The following is a 21,580-nucleotide window of genomic DNA, read 5'->3' on the forward strand; positions in this document are numbered from 1 at the left end:
AGAGAGAGAGAGGCTACAGTTTTATGAAATATGGTCACCTTCTTTCAGGAGCAACCCTAAGTACCCTATGTGGATAATGAACCCAGTTCTGCCTCGAGAACCCTCAGGGCTTCCCCAGATCAAAAGACCTGAAGCTCTTTGACAGATACTAAAACAAACAGCACCAATGTGGTCTTACTCCCCCACAGGTAACTGCCAAACTTGGGGAGTGGGAGGGCTGGACTTCATCTCACATGCTGTCACCTGGCCTCAGGGATTTTCTTCCCAAAAGCCTTGACCCAGTGGTCCCAGAAGAGGCCCCTATAATTTGGCACTTCAAAACAAGGCTAGTCACAGCACACATCAGGAAGCTGACTCATGCTTTGAGGTTCACCTCTGGATTTGGGGAAAACTGCCTCAAAACAGGTGACCTGCTATTTCCACTCCTGCCTAAAGAAGCTGTTCGGGCTCCTTCTGTCCTTAAACTACAACTTTTTTGAATGCCTTGAATGCTTCTCCGAGGATAACAGGGCCTCGGAAGCTGGCAAGAAAAAAAACAAACAAAGTCGGAACACCTGGGTCACTTGTAATGTTTTGAAGACATAGTATGCCAACTGGTTCTCCAGATCCATGTGGCTTTTGGGTGGAAAGTGTATTTGGATGAAGTATTTTTATGTGAAATAAATGCAACAAAATGGAGACTCTAGAAACACAGTCATAGAATCCTGATTTTAATAAGGCTCTCAAGACAATTCAGTGAAGGAATCATCTTATCAGTAAATAGTACTATGGCAAAAAAGAATAAGGTGTGGGGCCTGAGCGTGTAACTCAGAATGTTTAATAAGTATGAGCAAATCCTTGGGTTTCTAGTCCCAGAATTACAATCAATATCAATCAATATTTTTAAATAAAAAGAGTACCCAACTTTATGCCATAAACAAAGTTAACTCACAATGGAAGGAAACCCAAGTGTAAGAGCTAAAGCTCTTCAAAGAAACTGTGGGTATGAATCTTTATGACCTTGGGCTAGGCAATTGACTCATTAACATGCTCAAAAAACATAACACAGGAACAAACAAAACAGCTAAATGGGAAATGTTGTGCTTCTCTGAAAAAGATATACAAATTGCTACTATACATATAAAGAGGTGCTCATTAGCTTTGACCCCCAGAGAATGCAAATCAAGCCTACAATAGTCAGGGGCTAGAAAAATGCTTCACCAGTTAATATAATAGATCAGGTACTGTTTTTTGCAGGGGACCATAGTTTGTTTTCCAGGATCTGTATCTGGCAGCCCTCAACCACCCCATGACTCCAGCTCCAAAGGACCTGACCTTATGTTGGTAGGTACCTACCCTTATGGCAAACACACACACACACACACACACACACACACACACACACACACACACACACACGTTTCAGCTGCTTTGGAAAAACAGTTTGCAAGTTTCTTTTTTATTTTTGTTGTTGTTTATTGTTTAGCAGGGGTAAGAATGGAGTGTACCATGGTACAAATGTGGAGGTCAGAGGGCAACTCCCGTTAAGTCATTTCTCCCCTTCTATCTTCATATGGGTGCCCAGGTCACCAAACTTGCCCCTATTGAGTGAGCCATCTCTTTGGCTCCAGTTTCTTAAGCAATGCATCAGAAAGTTACTGTCACCGTCCATGTATTCGCCAAAAATTGATCTGTGAAATCCATAGGAACATCACTCATAGCAGGCACAAATTTGAATAACACAAATATCTATCAAGCTGATGAATGGAAATATATGATATAGCAAGTCCCTACAGCAGATGAATGAAGGACTGATCTGGGGATGCGCCATGAAGTACCACTGAAAACATGCTAAGTGAACTGAACCAGTGAGGAAAGGATGTGTGTATGATTCCATCTACATGAAATATCTGGGATAGGCATATTCCTAGAGAAAGGAAGCCTATTAGTGGTTTCCTAGGGCTGGGGAGACCGTGGAGACAAGTGATGGTCTGGGCTCCGGGGTCTCTCGTTGCAGTGATGAAATATGCAATTGAGGGTAGTAATGCTTACACAACTCTCTACATACATGTGAAAGTATTCAATTACATATTTTTAAGTGACTGAGTCATAGGGTTTGTGAATTGTGTGTCAACAATACTCCATGGAATTCTTAGTGAAATATGCACAGAGCCAAATCTATCTACTGAGAAACAGGGTTCTCCCAAAATTGCCTCCCGTAGAATTGCTACATGAGAGAAAAGGGGTGCAGAGAGACAGCAAGTAGATTGTGCCCCTCTAGTTTATGGTAAAAATTAGAATCCTAACAAGGTCAAAGAGTCTTTTGTAGTCTCACGTAGCACAGACTAGCCTCACACCTACTATGTAGACAAGGATAAGCTTGAACTACAGATTTGTTCTTCCTCTCAAGTCCTGGGGTTACAGGTATTTGCCACCACTTCCAGCATAAATGGAGCCCTTCAATGACGGTGGAACTTAGTGTAAAGTAAGAAACATCAGTAGTGGGAAAGACTCCTGGATAAAGCATGGTTTTGTGTTTTTGTTTCCAAGTGAGGCTGCAGAGGAAACAACAGACACAGAACCCGTAGGAGGCATGCCTGATGGGACATGCCTAAAGGTATGGGGTAAAGTCGATGGGACGTGCCTTAGGGTAAGGGGTAAAGTCTACTCCTGTCTGTATCTGGGAAACAGCGTGGATGGTCACCACTCCATTACCGGCAAAGCCAAACTCTCTGGTCAGCATGGTGAAAGATCTCCCAGGTCTTTCTGACTATAATAGCTTGTGCTTGATGATTTTTAAATCTGATTGAGAATTCTCTCAGCATCCATGCTAAATGAGGATACAGGTAGCTGAATTTGTAATTGGATGAACTTTGTGCCCAGCCATACTGATGAATAGAGTCATCACACAAGAAGCGATTACATGCCTTTCCGTAGGCTTTAGAGCTACAACTGATTAGCATAACACTTTTAATTATGACAGTCTGAAAGGGCACGTCAATTGGATTTTGCAGTCCTCAGAAAGAGGAGCATAACAACGTTGTTAATTTTAAAACTCAGGTTCAAAACAACCAAAGAATAAAGGCTCGATGGGCCAGAGTGAAATATAAAAAAGTATGTGCATGAACATAAGTTCAAACCAAGTTTGGTTTGGTTCCGTTTTCTTTAGTACTTTAGAAAAACCGCGGTCAGTTTTACACGCAGTAAAGAAGTGCCTATATTTTGAGAGAATACTTCTGTCTGTTTTGACATCGGCACACATCCATGTCGTCCACACCCCATCAGGACACAGGCTATTTCCACCTGTCAGTAGAGTGCTCTGTCCCATCCCAGTCAGTCCTCTCTGAGCTTCCGACATCACAGTTTTGTCCTTAGCCTCTTCAAGTTGGTGAAGTTGCTTCAAAGCCTTCCTTTGGTTGGGTTTATCACCGGATTCCATAGCTTGGCTTCTCTGCCAAGGAGGGAAGATCAGTGTGCTGGGGATTCGCTGATGAGGACCCTTGGAATCAGCAGCCTGGGAAAGGATGGAGGAGGAATAGGAAGGGGTAGAAAGACAGTAGGGTTCGGAGGTGCCTGCCTCCAAACACCACCCACCCCCACTGACTTCACTCAGGTTTGATGCTGGATGGTTTGTCAGAACTGCCTCAAGCTATTGTCCGTTGTGGCCCTGCAACCATGAGCAGCAACCATGTGGGCTGCTTCCCTAAGAAGTCTGAGGAATTTTCCCTACCTCCTACTTCGGGTAGTGGCTGATAGCTAAGGGATATCGCCAGCAAAACTCCTGACAGCTGGGAGAATAAAACCTTTACTTGTGAGGAAGGTTTCAGGCAGCACAGCAGAGCACAGCACACACAGCACAGGGTTTTATGGTTGAGTAGGATTCTACTACTGCATATGTGACAGTTGATTCAATCTGGTGATAGTTCTTTGACCTGTTTCAGATCTGGGCGATTGAAAATTAAAGCCGCAGGTTGCTGAGGAGTAGTGAGCTTGCCTAGCATGCTGGGTTTGATCGGCAGCCCTAAGAAAACAAACAAACAAACAAAAACAAAAGCAAAACAAACAACCAGAATAAAGTTGTGGGGCACATTGCCCCAGCTACAGGGAAGCCTGCTGCTGTAAGTTGATCGTTTGACATTGAAACCAGCCTGGGCCATACAACAGGATCTAGGCCCAAAAATAAATGAAGCTATGATGAATATTCTTGAACAGGTCTGTTTATGGGTGCATGTTTTTATTTCTCTTGGACAAGTGACAAATAGAATGTATGAGTCATAGGCTAGGTGCATGTTTATAGAAACTGCCAGATAAATTTACAAATTCCCAATTATTCTATCCTCCTACTTTTGTCTAAGAGTCCTCGTTACTGTAGATCCTTAGCTACACTTGGATTAGCCAGTCTTTTTGTTTTAGGGAAAACTTTAAAAGTTTGCCACCCAGTTGGAGAGGAATTGCACAAGGTTTAGGGTCCATGTCAGATAGATTTTAAGTCTGTGATGTAATGCAAAACATAGTTTCACATGCATTTCTATGCAACCGTCATACACAATCTGTTGACTCCATTATCCTGACAGTGAACTTCTATTTCTTTTTTTTTTATTGATTTTATTGAGCTCTACATTTTTCGCTGCTTCCCTCCCTGCCTCTCTTCTCCCTTTCAACCCTCTCCCAAGATCCCCATACTCCCAGTTTACATAGGAGATCTTGTCTTTTTCTACTTCCCATGTAGATTAGATCCATGTATGTCTCTCTTAGGGTCCTCATTGTTGTCTAGGTTCGAGCTTCTATTTCTAAATATATTTTAAAATAAGATTCTCAAAGCTCAGGTAGGAACTGAAAACAGACCCTGAAGTTGAACCACTGAAGTTCAAATGCAGGGTTCCCTGGATGAACCTAAGCTACAGTGCTAGGATGCTGTTTCTTAGTGTATTATTGCCATAGAATGCATTTAGACAATGTGCTTTAATAAAAAAAAATATTTTGTTATTTATGTGAGTGTATCTCTGTGTATATGCATACATGTGTGTGTGCATGCATGTGTGTGTGTGTTCCTGGATATCGGAAGAGGGTCTCATACCTAGAACTGGAGTAACAGAGGGCTGTAAGACACTAATGAGAGTTGGGTGTTGGGAACTAAGTTCCAGTCCCCACCACAAAATTCACTAAGGTGTTCTAAACCATTGACCAGCACTCGAATAATCCTGCTGTGACTAAATGTTGTTACAGTGTTTAGTAGAAGGCTAAGTTTTTTAATCCTTGTATATAGATCATATCGATTAATCTTCACCTAACCTAGCCACCTATCTATAGAGAACAATTTATTTCATTGTGGGGGGCAGAATTGAGTCAGTGTTTTATATTTGGGATAGTAATTAGGCAAATATGATATTACCACAAATTATGTAGTGTACAAGCGATCTCAAATTCTGAGGCTTAGAATAAAGTATAGTCTAACATTATCTTCTACTTAGACCTTCAGGACTGTCGGTTGAAGTCAAGGCAGGGGTCAATCAGGGCTGTGATTGACAGGTGAAGGCTCTGTATCCCAGCTCACTGACTGCGGCAACATTACGTTTCTTACAGAATGACAGACTGAGGACCGGCTCAGTTTCTTGCCTGTTGTGAGCCTGAACGTGCCACACTCTGGATCTCACGATACCTCTATGCTATAGCTTACCAGTATGATAATTTGCCTCTTGCCAGAAGGAAGGTGAGCATCCTCTGGCAAGACAGATATCAGAGTGTTACAAAATACAACCATATGATTACACTTGCACGCATCCTTCTCATAGTGTGCTAGTTAGGGGAAAGCCATAGGCTTTGCCTGCTCACAAAGGATGGTGTCACACGGTGGTGTGGATACCCAAGGGTCCCTACTGTGGAGAAATACTTATTTATCTTAATGAGTAGACGCATAGGTTAACTAAAGGCTTCTGTCAGGTTTGTTAATTTGTGCTGATTGCCAGCTAGTGAGTACCTTTGTTTAGCTTTAGTATGTTACATTTCCAATTGATCTTTAACAAGGGAAGAGAAGAGAAACTGAACAGAGTTGTAGCAGGGTCTACTGAAAATTTAAATGTGTGGATTTCAGTAGGTGCATATTAAACGTGATTTTAGTAATAGCCAGATCTTAGGTTTTCTCAATCCCTGACCCAAAAAACTCATGAACTTCTATAAATGATGCTCTCTTGACACCTCGCTTACTGGAAAGCCTCCAGGGAAGCCAGTCCTCTGGCATTTCTTTGGCATCCTCAATTTCCTTTAACCATGTCTTCTGGTACTCACAGATGTAAATGGTATATTGATAAGGATCAATCATTGATTCTTCATTCCTGTATAAAATGCTGGGCACTTAACCATGTTCCTGTCTTGCTGCTATTACAAAAGTAAATGCTTTCTTAACCATTATAATGTCACTCCAAGTGATATTAAATCCAAGGAGCATGATAGATGAACAGCCACGGTATAAATGCCACTGAGGAGGTTACTATGGAGACCCGAAGATAAGGGTCCAGGGGACTTCACCTCTAAGTGGCCTGCCTCTTAGAAAACAAAATAGCAGAGAAGTGGAAGGCAGATACTGACAATCAATTCAAGTAGACAGATAATAAAAACCCGAAGGAGGGGAGTCTTTTAGGAACTTCTAGAAGGTAGAAATAGAAGTTTAACAGTCAGACAGAAGATGGGAAGAAAATAAGTCATGAATTGTAAACAATTATAGTGCTGGCAGGCTTCATAATTGTCTCATTCTCCAGATAGCAATATCAGTTTTCAGGTACCAGATATTCCTATATTGACATAAATAATGGAACACAGCTAAAATATTCATAGGGCTTTAGCATAAAATGAAACTCTTTAAATGAAGTGAGGTATTATTTCACACAGAAACAAAGTAAAAAATAATCACCTTAAAGTCGCAAACCCAACTGGGAAATCTATGGTGTTGGTGGCTGTCTCTTCATTAAATGTAAATATTACATTCAGCACTGGTTCATAGACACAAATCAATGGCTGTGTCCCTGGTTCACAACACTGCCTACACGGCTGTGGAGAAGAAATCAAATAATTTGAAGAAATAGTACAAGCAGTGGACGTCCATGTGGCGTTTGCAATATTTATAGAACAGCAATTTCTGCAGCGTTTTCTCCTGCTAAACAGAAAAAAAAAAACAAATAGATTCTCTAGGGTATAACAATAATTTCGCAAGAAAAACTGCCTTCCCGGTGGTTCGCCTCCCCCCCACTCTATTGGGCCCTTTCCTAACTTAACAGAACTTTTCCTGTATGTTTTCAAAATGGGAGGCCGTCTACTTGGAGAATTTGGGGAATAAAAATTGGATTTTAAAAATGGCACTTTGCTGAGTGCGTTTTGCGTGCCCGCTTTCTAATCGTGTGACTATATAAATTCTCCCCAAATAAATCTTGTTTTGACGAAAGATTAAGTCAGAACACCTGCAGGCTCCAGGGGCACCTCTCTCCCCTCCTGCTCCTCCACTGCTGTCTTTGTCACCTGTTTGGAGACTGTGTCAACTCTCCCTAATTGAGAAGTAATTTGCAGTATAACTAGAATCCGCTCTATCGTAAAGAGCCTCTGTAATATGCGCACAACTCCCCAGAGGGCTGTTTAACTTGGAGGGATTCTTAGGCTTACGTTTGCATTCTCGAAGAAGAATCAGAGCGTTTCTTCAGGAATTAAAGTTCTACTCCCTCCTGCCCACCCCATTTCGAAATTCCTGGAAAATGTGAGGAAGGAGCTGTTGAAGTTAAGCCCGCCGAACATAAGAAACTGCTTATTCTGCTCCCTTAAGACATCAATTGGGGTTTTGAAGATACAATTATACTACAAATAAAAAATACGACAGAGATGTATTCACTCGACAGGGGATAAAAATAAGCATTGCGTAGTTCTTCATCTGTTTTTCATTATTGGATTCCGAGCTATTTAATAAAGTGGTTTAAATAACAACTCAAATTCATCCGCATCCCCCCTCCCTCGAAATGCAAAATAATAACTTTTAAATTACCTCCCTAGTAGCAATGCTTCAGCTCTGCTAACTTCCTGGAAATGCTTTCGTCTTAAATTACATTCACCGGCATCCCAATTACTTTTTCCATCTCTGCTTGTGGGCCATTCTCTAAGGGTATGTTGAGTCACATTCGCTTTCCACGGGGTTGAATGAGAGTCCTGACTTTACCAAACAATGAATCATCCGTCTTGTTTTATTGCTGCTTTTATTTTCCTTATTTCCAGTCTTGCTTTTTTCCCCTTTTCCTTTCCCTCTCTAGGGTCAATAGCTTGATACTTACCTAACTCGATGCGTGATTGAGTCATGTGTTTCTGAATAAATCTTCCTTGATTTTTAATAAATACAAAACTATGCCTAGCATTCTCATCAGCCGATTAGTTTCATTGTACATGTTTTCCAGTATTTTATGATTGTTTGGTCCCAAAGAGAAATTTATAAATTATAGTTTGATTTCCTATGTTTTCTTAGTGTGTTGATTTGGGTTTCTAAAAACATGTGAGAAAAAAAAGAAACCCTTTGTTTTCCTTGTTGGTTTCTATTTTAACTGGACAATACGGATGTTGTTCAGAGGCTGAGGATTATGTAATATGAGTTCTTTTAAATTTATTGAGATTTCTCTTATCTTGCAGAACTTACTCAATGGTATATTTTCCATGTCTATCTGTCGGTGTGCCTATTGGTCTTTCCTTCTTTTTCTTTCAGTACTAACGGTCAAACCAGGCTTTATATGTACTCGACAAGTGCTCTATCACTGACTGAGTTTCTGCTTTCTATTTCTTCTGTCCCTGTCTCTAAGGTTGTCTGTTACATTGAGTTTGGTCAATTGGACTATCCAGCCCCATAACTATAAAAATGTCCTGTTTTCTTAATCTCACGGCATTTTAGTGATGTACTAAAAACTTCTCCACATTACTGCATACCCAGCCGCTTAGTGATTCCTTTTATTTTGACATATTTCAAGGTTATGATCTCAGAGGCACACAGGTTTATAGTTTGTATAAAAAACACCTTGTTGGACCAATCTACCATTATATAGTAGGTCTCTCTGCTCTTTATTATTGTGACTTAAATTTTGATTAATATATTATTAATGCTGATATATCAGTTTTTTAGTTAGCATTTTTGATGTAGAGATTATGCTGGTTTGAATGAGATCTCCCCTGCCCCCATAGGCTTAGGTATTTGAATACTTGGGTCCTATTTGGTGGCACCGTCTGGGGGAGGTTTAGAAGGTGTGACCTTGCTGACAGAAAACTGGAGTTGGACTTTTAGACTTTAAAGTCTGATGTCACTTTCAGTTCACTCTCTCCGGTTCTCGTTTGTGGTTGAGGATGTGCAGTCCCAGACTACTGATGAGGCTGCCATGCCTACTGCCTACTGCTATGCCTTCCAACTGTGGTGGACTCTCATCTCCCTGGAACCATAAGCCAAAATGAACTCCTTCATCCTTAAGTTGCTTTTGGGCATGGTGTTTTATCATGGCAACAGAAAGGTAACCAGTGCTCTTAGCTTTGCTTTCAACTCTGGTGTTTTGGGCTTGTCGACTATAATTCTCAAACAAAGAGGTTTATTTCTGTTTCTTTCCATCATTTAGTTTCCATGTTTGTATAAAAAAGTCTATTCTGTTTATGTCTATCAAATTTACTAATTTGGACTGAATCATCTTAATATGCATGTGTATTAACCCCCCCATTGTTCTTAATATTGGTGAGATTTTCTTTAATTTCTTTTTTTGAGTTTGGAATCCTGTTGCGGTTTTCTTGCTATTTGAAACAGTAATATTTTCTAGATAAAGCTAAACGATTTAGTTTATCTGTCTTCCTTTTCATCAAAATCGGGACTTAAAGATGTTAAAAACTGTCTACCCCTATTTTGAACAGCCTATATTTGATCAAATTCACCACCATTCTATCGCCTCGTGTGCTAATGCTCTTTGCATAGTTCACTTATCTTTGGGCTCATTTCTTTCTTGCTAAGGAATTTCTTTCTTGCTGGAGAGATTAAATAATTTCAGTGGTTGGTTGATTTAGCGCACACCTCCTTAAATTGCGAATTGTAACCATACTGGGGGTCACAAAACTGAATATGGCGGTTGTGAACAATTTGGCAGTAGTGAAACTTTCCTGGGTGCACAAGGACAAAAACTGATACAAAGTCAGATGTAATTGGTAGAAGTGCTTGTTGGCAGGGTTGGAGAGACTGACTCAGGAGTAAGGGCTCATACAGCTATTACAGAGGACTCCATGCCTCCCAACTCACAGCTGCCTGTAACTCCAGCTCCATGAGGATCAGTGTTCTAGACTGCCCAGGCCCCTTTACCCACATGGAAATAACCACAGTCACACCCCTGGACACACAATTTTTAAAAAAATTAAAAAGTACTTGCCACCAGAACTGAAGACCGGAGTTTGATTTCTGGGACCCACATAATAGGAGGAGGAAAGTCACACCCTCGAGCTACGCCTGTCCACACGGCATGCACATGTTCTTACTCACGCACTCACACACACACTAATTAAATAAATAATTAAATGTAATCAAAATCAGATGCATACTAAGTCCATGGTAAATTAGAGAAAATGGTAACTTTTTAATATATTCCTGCCAGCATTTTTCACCTTGGGAGTATCAAATTAGTATATCTTCGGATTGTATTGTGCTGGAATATTTATATTTTAAAAATTACTGTTTGAGTTGTAGACTTGGGTTTCACTTTTTGAAAACAGTTCAATGGATTTTGGCTTGAGGTTAGGGCAAAATTTCCAACAAATTCTGAGCAAACCCTAAATATACGTCTGCCACTTTGTACTATGTATGTATGTAGGCAAAGTATCAATCTAAGTCTTTAGGATTATAAAATCAAAATATTGATCAACTCTGAAGCCTGCTGTAGATGCACTGTGCCCTGCAATACCTCCTTTAATCAAGATTTAATTCGGCGTGTAAAAATAGGCAAGTATATCCATATCATTCATGTGTAAATTTCCATCTTTAATAAATCCTAAAATTATTTGTATACCAAGTAATTGTTCTAAAACAAAGTTCTTTTTACTTTTTATTAGCAGCAATTTATAGACCTATTTTATATCTCTTCATATCTGAGGTCATGTAAAAATTTCTAGAGGGTTCCAGGGTCACAAGTGGAGAGAGTTCAGGAAGTCTGTATTTAGTGAATATGGACTTATTTGGATATAGGATTCTAAGATAATACTGATTTCTCCATAGTACTAATAATAGACATGCTTCTCCTGACTTCTCCATTTATGATGATTAGTTAAAGAGGCAACTGTGTTTCCTACCTACTGTTTGAATTTTCCCTTTAATTCTTCACACTCAGCTTAAGTGGAATTTGTATAGCTATAGGCTGATTTTCTTTTTCGTGTTGGTTGTACACTATTCATTTCATTTGGATAAACATCTTGAAATGAATGTTCTGAGTTTCCACTTCCAGCCCGTGGCACTCACTTCCTATTCTAGTTTTAATTAGAATGTCGGCTTGATCCTTCCAGTGGGTCAGAAAACACATATTGAATGCTCCTAGCTTCACCCCCACACTTAATCCATAAGGAAGTTTGACTCCACCTTCAAAATGTATCAGGGTCCAGGAGCATCTCACAAATCCCACTGTCGCATCTTGTTCTCAGCCGCCACCGTTGGCAGCCGAGGATGTTTTCACAGTCTCTTTTCTCCTCCATTCTCAATTTAGAAGCCACCAGGATATCTCCAGCCATGCTGCCCTGAATGCACCTGATCTCATCAGAAGCCACCATGAGCCTAACATATGACAGATCACACTATTGCCTCTCTAATTGTCACCGAATGCCTAGCCTATTTGTAATAAATAGCCTATTTGTAGTAAAAGTCACAGTCTTCCTGCTTAGATGCAAGGCCCTACACAGCAGATAATTCCTTTTTCCTTGGGCATTGAAAAGTTTCTGCACCCCAATAAGCCTTGCCACCAACACAAACTGAATTAGAAAAAAGCCCAGGTTTAACAGGTAAACCACTCCCAGATGCTTTTCTGCCCCCAGAGAGGAAGAAAGACAAAAAAAACCAACAACAACAACAAAAAAAAACCCAACAACAACAAAAAACCACGTGTCTGTTTTCTGGGGGAGCAGTTTAAATACCCAGTGGGAATGACCTTGAGCCTCTCTGGTGGAGGAGTAGTGTCTGGTGGGCTTTCTGAGATGAGGCAGGGTTTGGAGAGAGATGGGGGAGGGGGATAGAGTTGGAGCTTCCGCAGAACATTAAAGACTCTTAAGATACATTGATGCCAGGGGCTGTGGTGGAGCTTCTACCTGAACAGCCATCACTCTGCTTGAACTCACCGGTCCCTTTAGACTCCCCAAACATGTAAACCGTGTTCCTATACTGGCTTTATATTAACTATTGGTTTGTTGTCGTTGCTGATTTTAATCCTTGGATCACTCTTCTCCTAGACTGACACTTGGCTAGGTCTATTCCCTCTTTCACGTTTTTCCATAAGCATCGTCTTATGGAGGGGACTGTTGTGAATCTCCCACTAGCCCAGGCTCTCTCAGTCCCTTCTCTGCTTTGAGCACTTTTTATCTTAATATGTCCATTGCTCATTTTTTATCTTTTACTTAGAACACAAGCTCTATGAGTATGTATATATGTGTATATATAATATATAGTATCCCCCTATATTAATCTTCATTCTAAGTACTTGGGATATGTGTGTGTTTGTACACACATGTTTATGATGCAATAAATATAACATAGTGTAGTATAATTGTATTTTCATAATGACATGCAGTTTCAAGTCAAATAATCATTAACTTAAGAATGAATAAGCAAACTGATGTAGGTATATAATGGAACACATTCAGAACAAAAAAGGGAAAATATGAATATATCGGACTGTGTGGACAGTTTTTAAATTAAATGAAATAAATCAACTATAAAAAACTGCTATATATAATTTCATTTATTTGAAATTTCAAGAAATGAATCTATAGGGGTGGTATTCTGCCTTTATAGTCACCATGATAAAATACCCAAGGGAGGCAATGAAGGGAGGAAGATTTCAGTCCATTATCCCAGGGTGGGTCTGCTGGGACCAAACCAGCTCATATCTTAGCAACCCAGAGGGAGACAGAGAGGGAGAGAGGGAGGGAGGGGGAGCAGAGAGAGCCTGTGCTAGCATGTATGTCCATGTGGACCTGTCTTGCTCCTTTCCCCTTTTCTCCCACCCTGACCCCGGCCAATGGAATGATGCCCACAGTCAGAATGAGCTGTCCCATCCCGGTTAATCTTCTTTAGAAGCGCCCTCCCAGAAGCACCCAGGGGTGTGCTGTGCACACCTCTAGGCGCTCCTCTAACTAGTCCAGTTGGCAATTCTCACTGGCAGTCAAGGCTAGCCATCACAGGTGGATATCAACCCATTGGGTGTCTGATGCTAGGGATGAGCATGTGCGCTGGGATAGGGACCAACTTCAGGCTGTACGATGGGACTCGGCTTACGGCGTCACTTATCAGAACCCACAGGACTGTTTACTTGCTAAAGCATGCATTTTACAATTTGTAACATAGTCCTCAAAAAGCTGCAGCAGTAAACAAGTGAACATAGTTTAGTCTGATTGCATACGATCAGATTTAATTTTCCTGTGATTTGAGAAGCAGTTTAAATCGTGAGGGGGGGGAAGGCATCTTCTCTGAAACGAGGCACCAACTCTATATGGGAACTATGCCAGCTGAGAAACTAGGTTCGATCCTCCCTGCTCTGTGTTGTTGACACCAGGAGGAACTGACATCTATCAATCAGGGTAGTCACTGTCAGGATAGGATGCTGCATCCCCCTCCCTGACACAGTACTCAAGTGGGACCAACATCAGAGGAGTGTCCCTATCCACTTGTCCTCGAGCCCATGAATTAAAGGCCTTGCTCATGGTAGGTATGCAATCTTTCGTAGTTCCCTGAAGACATGACTGTCCCATCAAGAAGTCTATAGAAAGACAGAGATACAGTCAGTGATGGACTTGCTATTTTCAGTACCCTATTAACAAACCATGCATGTCTTGCTGGCTAGCTTTATGTCGACTTGACATAGGCTAGAGTTGTCTGTAATAGAAACCCTAACTATATATTCACACACAGATGAGTTTTTGTCTACTGTTGGTATTAAGAAGATAACATAAGTACTTATCCTGTGTGTATTAAGTGCTCATTGTCCCAAACACCTTGTTAGGGTCTGGGAATGAATACAGTAGTTATTGTTATTGGACTTGACATCAAACTATTATTTTCTGTAGCCCAAGCAGTAAATTTTGGGGGCATTTTGAAGATTGCTTTCTATAGGTTTTTGGTTAGTGAATTAATAAAGATTTTGAATTTTATAGCAGAGTTTCAGATATTGTGGATTGGTCCTTTTTTACATCTAAGGTGTTTTTCCTCCTAAAGTCTTTGGAAAAAGACATTCCAGTCCACCCCTTGAGCGCTTTATTTTCTGAGTAAATCTTCCAAGAGTTGGCTCAGTCAGAAAGTAAGCACACAGAAGCCTCTCCATACCCGCTGTGGAGACTAGCTCAGGGAGGGGCCCAAGCGAGGTATTTTGTTAATCCTGTTAGCTTGAGAGAGGAGAAGGAGGGAGGAGACTCCGGAAATAAATCATATAAAAGTATGAGAACAATAGGAAAGAAAAACTTGCCTTACAGGTTGGTTTCCTGCTCGGCCTAGCATTTGTGGAATGTGATCGCTTCTCTTTTTTCCCAATGCTTGATATAACTGGAAAGTCCAAACTTGTGAGTCTTAGCCTGGATTCTCTTTTCATTATGATAACACTAGCGTTCTCTCAGAATTCTAGAGCTAAAGAAAATGGAGAAGAACCCACTGCCACCTCGACAGAGTAACATTTTAAGATGTAAACTCAGGTTAAATTTCCAGACTTCAGCCCAAAGTATAAAAATCTAGAAAGCCTTCTGTTTGCCTTTAGTGGCCACAACTTCCTAAGGACGCTGCCTTCTGAACAACGTAGCCACGCTCTGAAAGAAATAGAAAGTCGTAAAAACAAAAACAAACAAACAAAACAAATAAAACTGGAATGTTGTCTAATAAAATAAACTCACTTGAAAACCTGAAAATATTTGCTTATTGGATTTTAGTTTCTGGGGTACAAATACTTTTATCACATTAGTAGAACATCTGTGCTAAAGCATTTTTACCACTGGAAAAGGGTGTGCTCCAGCGACTCTTAGAGAGAAGGGAGAAAAGACAGTTCTCTACTTCTTAGGGATTCTCGACAGAGTAAGTACATAGAAAGCAATAATCTAAAATGACCCTTTTGGGCAATCTTTCAGTTTCCCTTGGTTTTTCTAAATAAACATTTGTACCTTGAAAACAGATAATTAAGGGGGAAAAGCTCTCCTTGGAAAGTCACTGAGTTTACATTCTCTCCCCTTCACCTTAGGAAGCCTTTGCTACAACTACAATTCCCTTTAGCCGAGGAAAGGCTACTAATTTGTTAAATTTTCACAGTCAAGTCCAAAAATAAGAATGTATGTTAACACACTCTGGAAACTCATACATGGCCATTTCCGGTTGTTCCCCGGGCCACTGTGGTTCTTGTCACCCATCTAATTGTTTCTGGTGGGGGAGGGGAGGGCCCATTTAACTTTTCTTTTCACCATGAGCGCCTACCTCCATGTTCCCGAGTCAGACAATGGCTATGAGCAGATCTGATGGGTCCAAGCAAGACAATAGACCCCGGACTAGGACTCAGGACATCTGAGTTCATCTCTCTTTCTATGCTTAAAATTCTCCCCCAGTCACCAAATTACATTTCTGCAATTTGGACCTTGACCTCCTAGGAAAGGACTTTTTGATAGTCTAGGTTGGTAAAGGTTAGGTTGACATCTGCTTTCATTTGCCACTGTCCTTTCCATTCGTGACAAGTGCAGTTGTCACTTTGGATACCCCAGATGGCTGAGTTTAATAACGCCCGTGGCAGACAAGTCAGGGAAACATGAGTGATGGGGTAAAGTGTTTGAAAACCTTCTACGTACAAGTGCTTGCTCCTAAAAGCACACTGTCTCCCAAGGGAAAGTCTAAGTAAATCCCCTCGATTTCATTTCTTCCTGGAAGTAAATGAATAAGTCACAGTTCTTCTGAGGATGGAAACTATACTGGGCAATGGGGGAAAAATCAGTAAATGCTATTCTTCTATTTTCAGAGATATTTAATATAAAGAGCTTCTCGAATCCAATGGTGGGAGACAAAAATGCTGAAGGAGGTAGCACTTTCTGGTTTAGAGTCAACTTGTTCCATTGTAAGAAATGTGGCAAACCAGGTGGCATCAGTTTTGAAGGTTCATAAATGGATCTTATGTGGCCCCCCTCCCTCCAAACCAGCACCCAAATCCATTGCTATGTATCTGCCAGGCTCTCACTCCACAAGAGATCAGTTTAGAAATCCAGAATGGAGTTTGGGGCCAAAGGTACCAATGTTGACGAAGTGTATGCAGGTGACCTCTTCTGATAGGCACTCATCTTTTCTAGCATTTTAACCCTTTCCCTAGAATGAGTATTCTAGGAGAAATGCCTGTTTTTCTTGTGACATTAATTGTTCCTAGCATCCACTCTAAACCCATGAGAGCCACTCCTGGAACTGTCTGTGTAAGTTCAGTATGGCATGAGTGAGGCATCTGGGAAGAAACGTATCTTAAAATACTTCTGTTCTTGATACAGTGTCTTACTTGTAGCTCAAGCTGACCTGGAACTTACTGTGTAGCACAGGAAGGCCCAGAAATCATGGCAATCCCCCTGCCTCAGCCTTCCAAGTGCTGGGATTTCAAGTGTAAGCTACCATGTCCAGTTTGAAAATACTCTTGTTGTATCTCACTTCCTAATCTTCATGTTTTGACCTCAAAAGGAGACTTGGGATTTGCTATAGACTTCCTCTCTGTGCACTGGCTTAAGTTCTCCATTAAGACACCAAACCCCAGCAGAAACGCTGGAAGCAGGATGCTCCCATCCTTGTAAAGGTGCCTTGGGGCACACTTCCTACAGTTTGGCTGATGTACCTCCAGGGTAATCTAACAGGACTGGGAGAGTTTCTGGGAAAGATGTAACTTGATCACTGGTTATTACAATTCCACAATTCCAGACGAGGCCAAGAATTAGCCATCGAATCAGGGTGAAAACAATCTTGAACAGGTAAATGTGGATGTATTAAGCAAATCCTAAAAGAAAACTAGAACCGCAGAGCACTCCTTTCCCCCATAATGTTTGAAATAAGACTTTGTAGATGGGGAAATCAAGCCTCACTCTCGTTTCTCAAAGAAAAGAAATAGTGATAGCAAAAACCATTGTACCACAGTTTGACGTTTATCATCCTAAAACGCTTCTATTATAAACTTTCAATGGGCAGAATTTACGTGTTCTCCCTGAACAATGACTTCCTTTATCAGCGAAGCTCAGCCAGAAGCACCATGGTAAGATATCTCTCCTCTTCACTTCCACAAATATTTGGCTTGTTTGCTTCTCAAGGCAATTTAAAGCAAAGAAATCAGAGAGCAGCAAATCATAGTTCCCTTTCACCGCTGAGGATGTGTTCTCAGAACACAACGCCGTGTGTGCTTCGGGTACCCCATGATGAGAGATGCTGTTGATGTTACTGTCCTAACTACAACTCATGTTTTCGTTAAGTTTTTCGGTTTCATTTTAAGAATTGGGATTTCCTGAGTGTGGTGCATACCTCAGTAGCAGAGGGTTCGCCTAGCATGCAAACAGCCCCAAGGGTTCAATTCCCAACCTCCCCCGAAAAGTCACAGTTTCTTATTTCTTAAGAGCTTTTTAAGGAAAAGAACTTCCCACCAAAGGAGAGGGGCCACTTACTTGACTGTGATGTTAAACAAGTGTCTTTCAAAAATCAAAACAAGGTCTCACTGAGCTCAGTTATACATGCATTAAGGAAATTTGATTTTTTTATGATTAAAATGCTAAAGCAGATGATCTTATAAGGTCTATAATGAACAATATTTTTATATTTCAGAGTTGATTAGGATAAACTAAAAGATGAAAGGTTGCATAAGCAATGTGGCTAAAATATACTTTTTAATGAGATGTATATATTCAGAAAGGGGTATACCATCATAGTTTGCAACTCATAACAGAATATACTCATGTAACTACCCTTCTGTTGGATATAGTACATTTATATATACATATACATTCATGCCTACACACATAGGTATATATACTAAATCTAGATCACTCAGCTTGCTACTCTCTGTAATAGCAAAACTTCTATCTGTATTCATAGTTTTTAGAAACTTGAGACTTAATAGAATATTATAGGGGTGTTAATTCAGCTTTGGGGGCATAATAGTTTGTCAAATAAACTATTGTTGTTGTTATAGTTATGTTATATTATGTTACGTTGTTATGGTTGTGTCTGCCTTTGAGTGTTTTAAACACCTTACTTGACAAGTGATTCTTCTGAGGTGTAGAGGAGGCAAGCGAGCTAGAATTGTAGGTGGTAAAGTCAAGTCTGTATATGCTCAGTTGACGTCACACATAGGTCACTGGACATGACTGACTTGTGCTGTCTAACCCAAAGCCATTAATTTTGTTTTGTTTTTATTGCATTTGGTGAAGGGAAGATAATTGTTAACGAGAGGAAAACACTACGCAATGGCCTCTCTAACAGGTCTGCAATGCTGCAAACAATATAAGGAAGGAACTAACTTTAAAGAAACAAATTTTCCTAAATTAAATACCAGTGACAAAGTACTTTAATGTTTTTTTTTCTTCTTCTCAGACCTAGAGGATCAGTTGACATTGAACCTTGACAATTAAAGGGAGTATTTTGATAACCCTTCTGCCCCAGGGGGTATAGGCACCCAGCCCCCCGGGGTTCAGCTAGACCAGCAGCCCCCACTCCCCACACACACCCCACACCAGCATCCCGGTGTCCTGCTCTCCCCACTCCTCCGCTCCCGGTCGCCCTCGCCCCCCTCTTTTCTCCCGGTGACCCCTGACCCCAGCTAATCTGCATAGAGGAATGACAGGCATCCGCTGGGCTGGATCGGCCGCTGCCAGGGCTGGGCGACCCGCGCGCTCGCGGGGAGAAGGTGCGGGACAGGCGGGCGCGGGCCGCGATGAGCGCGCGGGAGGCCGGCGGCGGTGACGAGCGGACGGGGGCGCGCAGGAGCGGAGCGGCCCGTTGAGGCGGAGGCGCAGCGGGGCGGTGACCCGCCATGGGCCAGACCTCGGTGTCCGCGCTGTCCCCGCAGCCCGGCAGCGGTGAGTCCCGGGCCAGGCCGGCGCCTTCAGAGCCGGGTCCCAGGCGCAGGCCCCAGCTCTGCGAGGGCGCGCTCCCCGGGCTTTGGTTTGTCTCCAGATGACTTGAGAGCCAGAAAGTTCCGAGAAGCGCCATTTGCGTGCGCACGAATCTGTTTTGCAAAGGCGAAACTTCGAGAGCAGGAGAAACATTCCCGCGGGCTCCCCCCTTTCCTTAGGCTTGGCTTTAGAACAGACTAGAACGGAATTCTTTCAAGCTTGTCAACTGATTTATGGTTTGTTACTTGGAGCAGAAGTGCGGCTTGCTTTCTCCTTTCCTGGCAGGACGCTGAATATTTAATAACCACCCCAAAATGTGTAATTGGTTCAGATGATACTTGTTTTGTTTATGTTACACACATAAGCCATAGCGTTTAGGGAAGTCTGGAGGAATAAAGTTAGTTTTATGGAAATGCGTGTAATATTTCTGAGTTACAGCACCATGCTTCTCTTAGCCGTTTTCTTTAAAAAATAAGAAAAGAAGGAAGAAAGGAAGGAAGGTAGTAAGCAGGCTGGCGTTGTCCCGTGTTTAGGAATAAACAATTGTTTGGCGACACATCATGTGATCGGATACGGGAATACACCTACGAAGTATTATTTTGATATTTTTCCATCAATAGTTTCTGAGCCATGACCTCGCAGAGACCATTGAGTGGTCTTGTGGACCCTTTGGTTTTGCAGACATCAACAGGATCTCACAGGAAGGAAATGGCAGGGCACAGACAGAGAAGGTTTAGAAGGTATTCCAGGATGTTGGAGTCAAGGGAGTTGACTGTCTCAGGCCCTCTCCACGGTTTGCGCAGGTGCTTCAGCTTCGTCCCTTGGAACTTCATAAGCATGGCTGAGGCTTAGGTTAATGCCCCCAAGAATGACCCCTCTGCAAGGGAGAATAAGATGAATCCGAGAAAGCTTCTCGTTTCCCTTATTAATAATGATACGGCCTCATTGCTCCGGACATCAAATGACCGCTTGTTTATGTGTGTGTGGAGGGGAGAGAGGGTTGATAGGGCATGCTGGTTAGAGTCCTCATTATAAGATGATTTGGCCCGTATAAAACTGGATTTCTTTTGTCTCATTTAAAGTAGTGTGATAGCTTTCAATTAAAACAAAGATTTGTTTGTTTGTTTGCTTCTTCACTGGCAAAGACAGAATTAACTCATTATTCCAGTGCAGCTAGTACTCAGGAAGTGCCGTCGTGATTTTAGTTCTTCTGCCACACGATGCTACTAGAGTGAATTATGGAGAAGCGGAATTTGCCTTTACATAAATCATGGAATATTACTTAAGTGAAGTCTAAGAAGCAACCAAAATCCTAGAATGCGGCTATTCTCCCTCCTTACTACTATAAGAAAAAGAAAAAAAGGAGAAAAAGGAAAAGAAATTCAGAGTGCCTTAGCATCTATGCTGTGAGCAGTCATAGCGAGAGAGCAGGCAGTCTGCTGAAATAAAAAGTTAGGCTTGGTCAGGAAAGGTTTTTTATAGGGAGCTCTCTTTGCAGGTTCTTGGTTCAGATTCACACAGCTTGGTGTAGCTGAAATGACTAACCCAAGCTTTATGAATGGAACTTGTTTTTTTGTGTGTGTGTGACTTGGGGAATGGCAGTGGTTGTGGTGTGAAAGTGCAGCTGTTTTCTTGTGGTATCCACTGAAGATCTCTGTCAGCGGTACTTCATCTCCCAGTTGTTTCACCAGAACATTCTAAATGGCAGCAATCAAAACAACCACAAGACACAACCAGGTTTTGCCTACTTTCTTCCGCTGTCTGCTCTCTGAGCCTGAGGATGGCAAGCCCTTTTTGCTCTTCCTCAGCTGCTTCCCCGACTTTCCAGGTGAGATGTGAGCTCAGTCATCAATGGTGTAAGCTTGTAGTGGCCGCCAGAGACCATCGTGCCCAAAGTGATTCTTAGCATAAATGCGGGGGGTGGGGGTAGGCAAAATCTGTCGGGGGAGAAATCTCTAGCACCAGGTTCCGGAGTTCATGTTTATCACTTGGTTTGGGGTTTTGTAAGAATGTGCATTGTCACCAGAAATCAGTTTACCCCTCCCTCTTTCTGACTCCAGGCTCTCCTGAGACTTTCAGCTCTGGGCTACATCTGCTTTCGGGGCATCTAGAGGATTATTAATAGCTATTTCTGAGGGTAGGGAATTATAAATATAGTTTGATTGACTTGTAGTTCCCACGCCATACCATTTTCCCATTGAAAGTGTATGGTTTACTGTTTTTAGTATATTTGGCTTGTGTAACCATCAGCCCCCATTCTCTCCCTCTCTTTCCT

General features: G+C 41.7%; 1 protein-coding gene across 6 annotated transcripts in view; it reads left to right on the forward strand.

Moving 5' to 3' along the window:
- Window positions 1-21,580, forward strand: part of Phactr2 (phosphatase and actin regulator 2) — a 272,398-nt gene that overhangs the window by 123,098 nt on the left and 127,720 nt on the right. The window contains exon 1 of one of the 6 annotated variants that reach the window (XM_026786172.1): window positions 19,112-19,269. The exons of the other annotated variants lie outside the window; for them this stretch is intronic. Within the exon in view, the coding sequence (XP_026641973.1) occupies window positions 19,224-19,269 (46 nt within the window). The 5' untranslated portion in view covers window positions 19,112-19,223. Of the gene's footprint in view, window positions 1-19,111; window positions 19,270-21,580 lie in introns of those variants that run through there. 6 annotated transcript variants of the gene reach the window in all.

This window comes from Microtus ochrogaster, linkage group LG4 (assembly GCF_000317375.1).
Source record: "Microtus ochrogaster isolate Prairie Vole_2 linkage group LG4, MicOch1.0, whole genome shotgun sequence".
In the NCBI taxonomy this organism is placed as follows: domain Eukaryota; kingdom Metazoa; phylum Chordata; class Mammalia; order Rodentia; family Cricetidae; genus Microtus; species Microtus ochrogaster.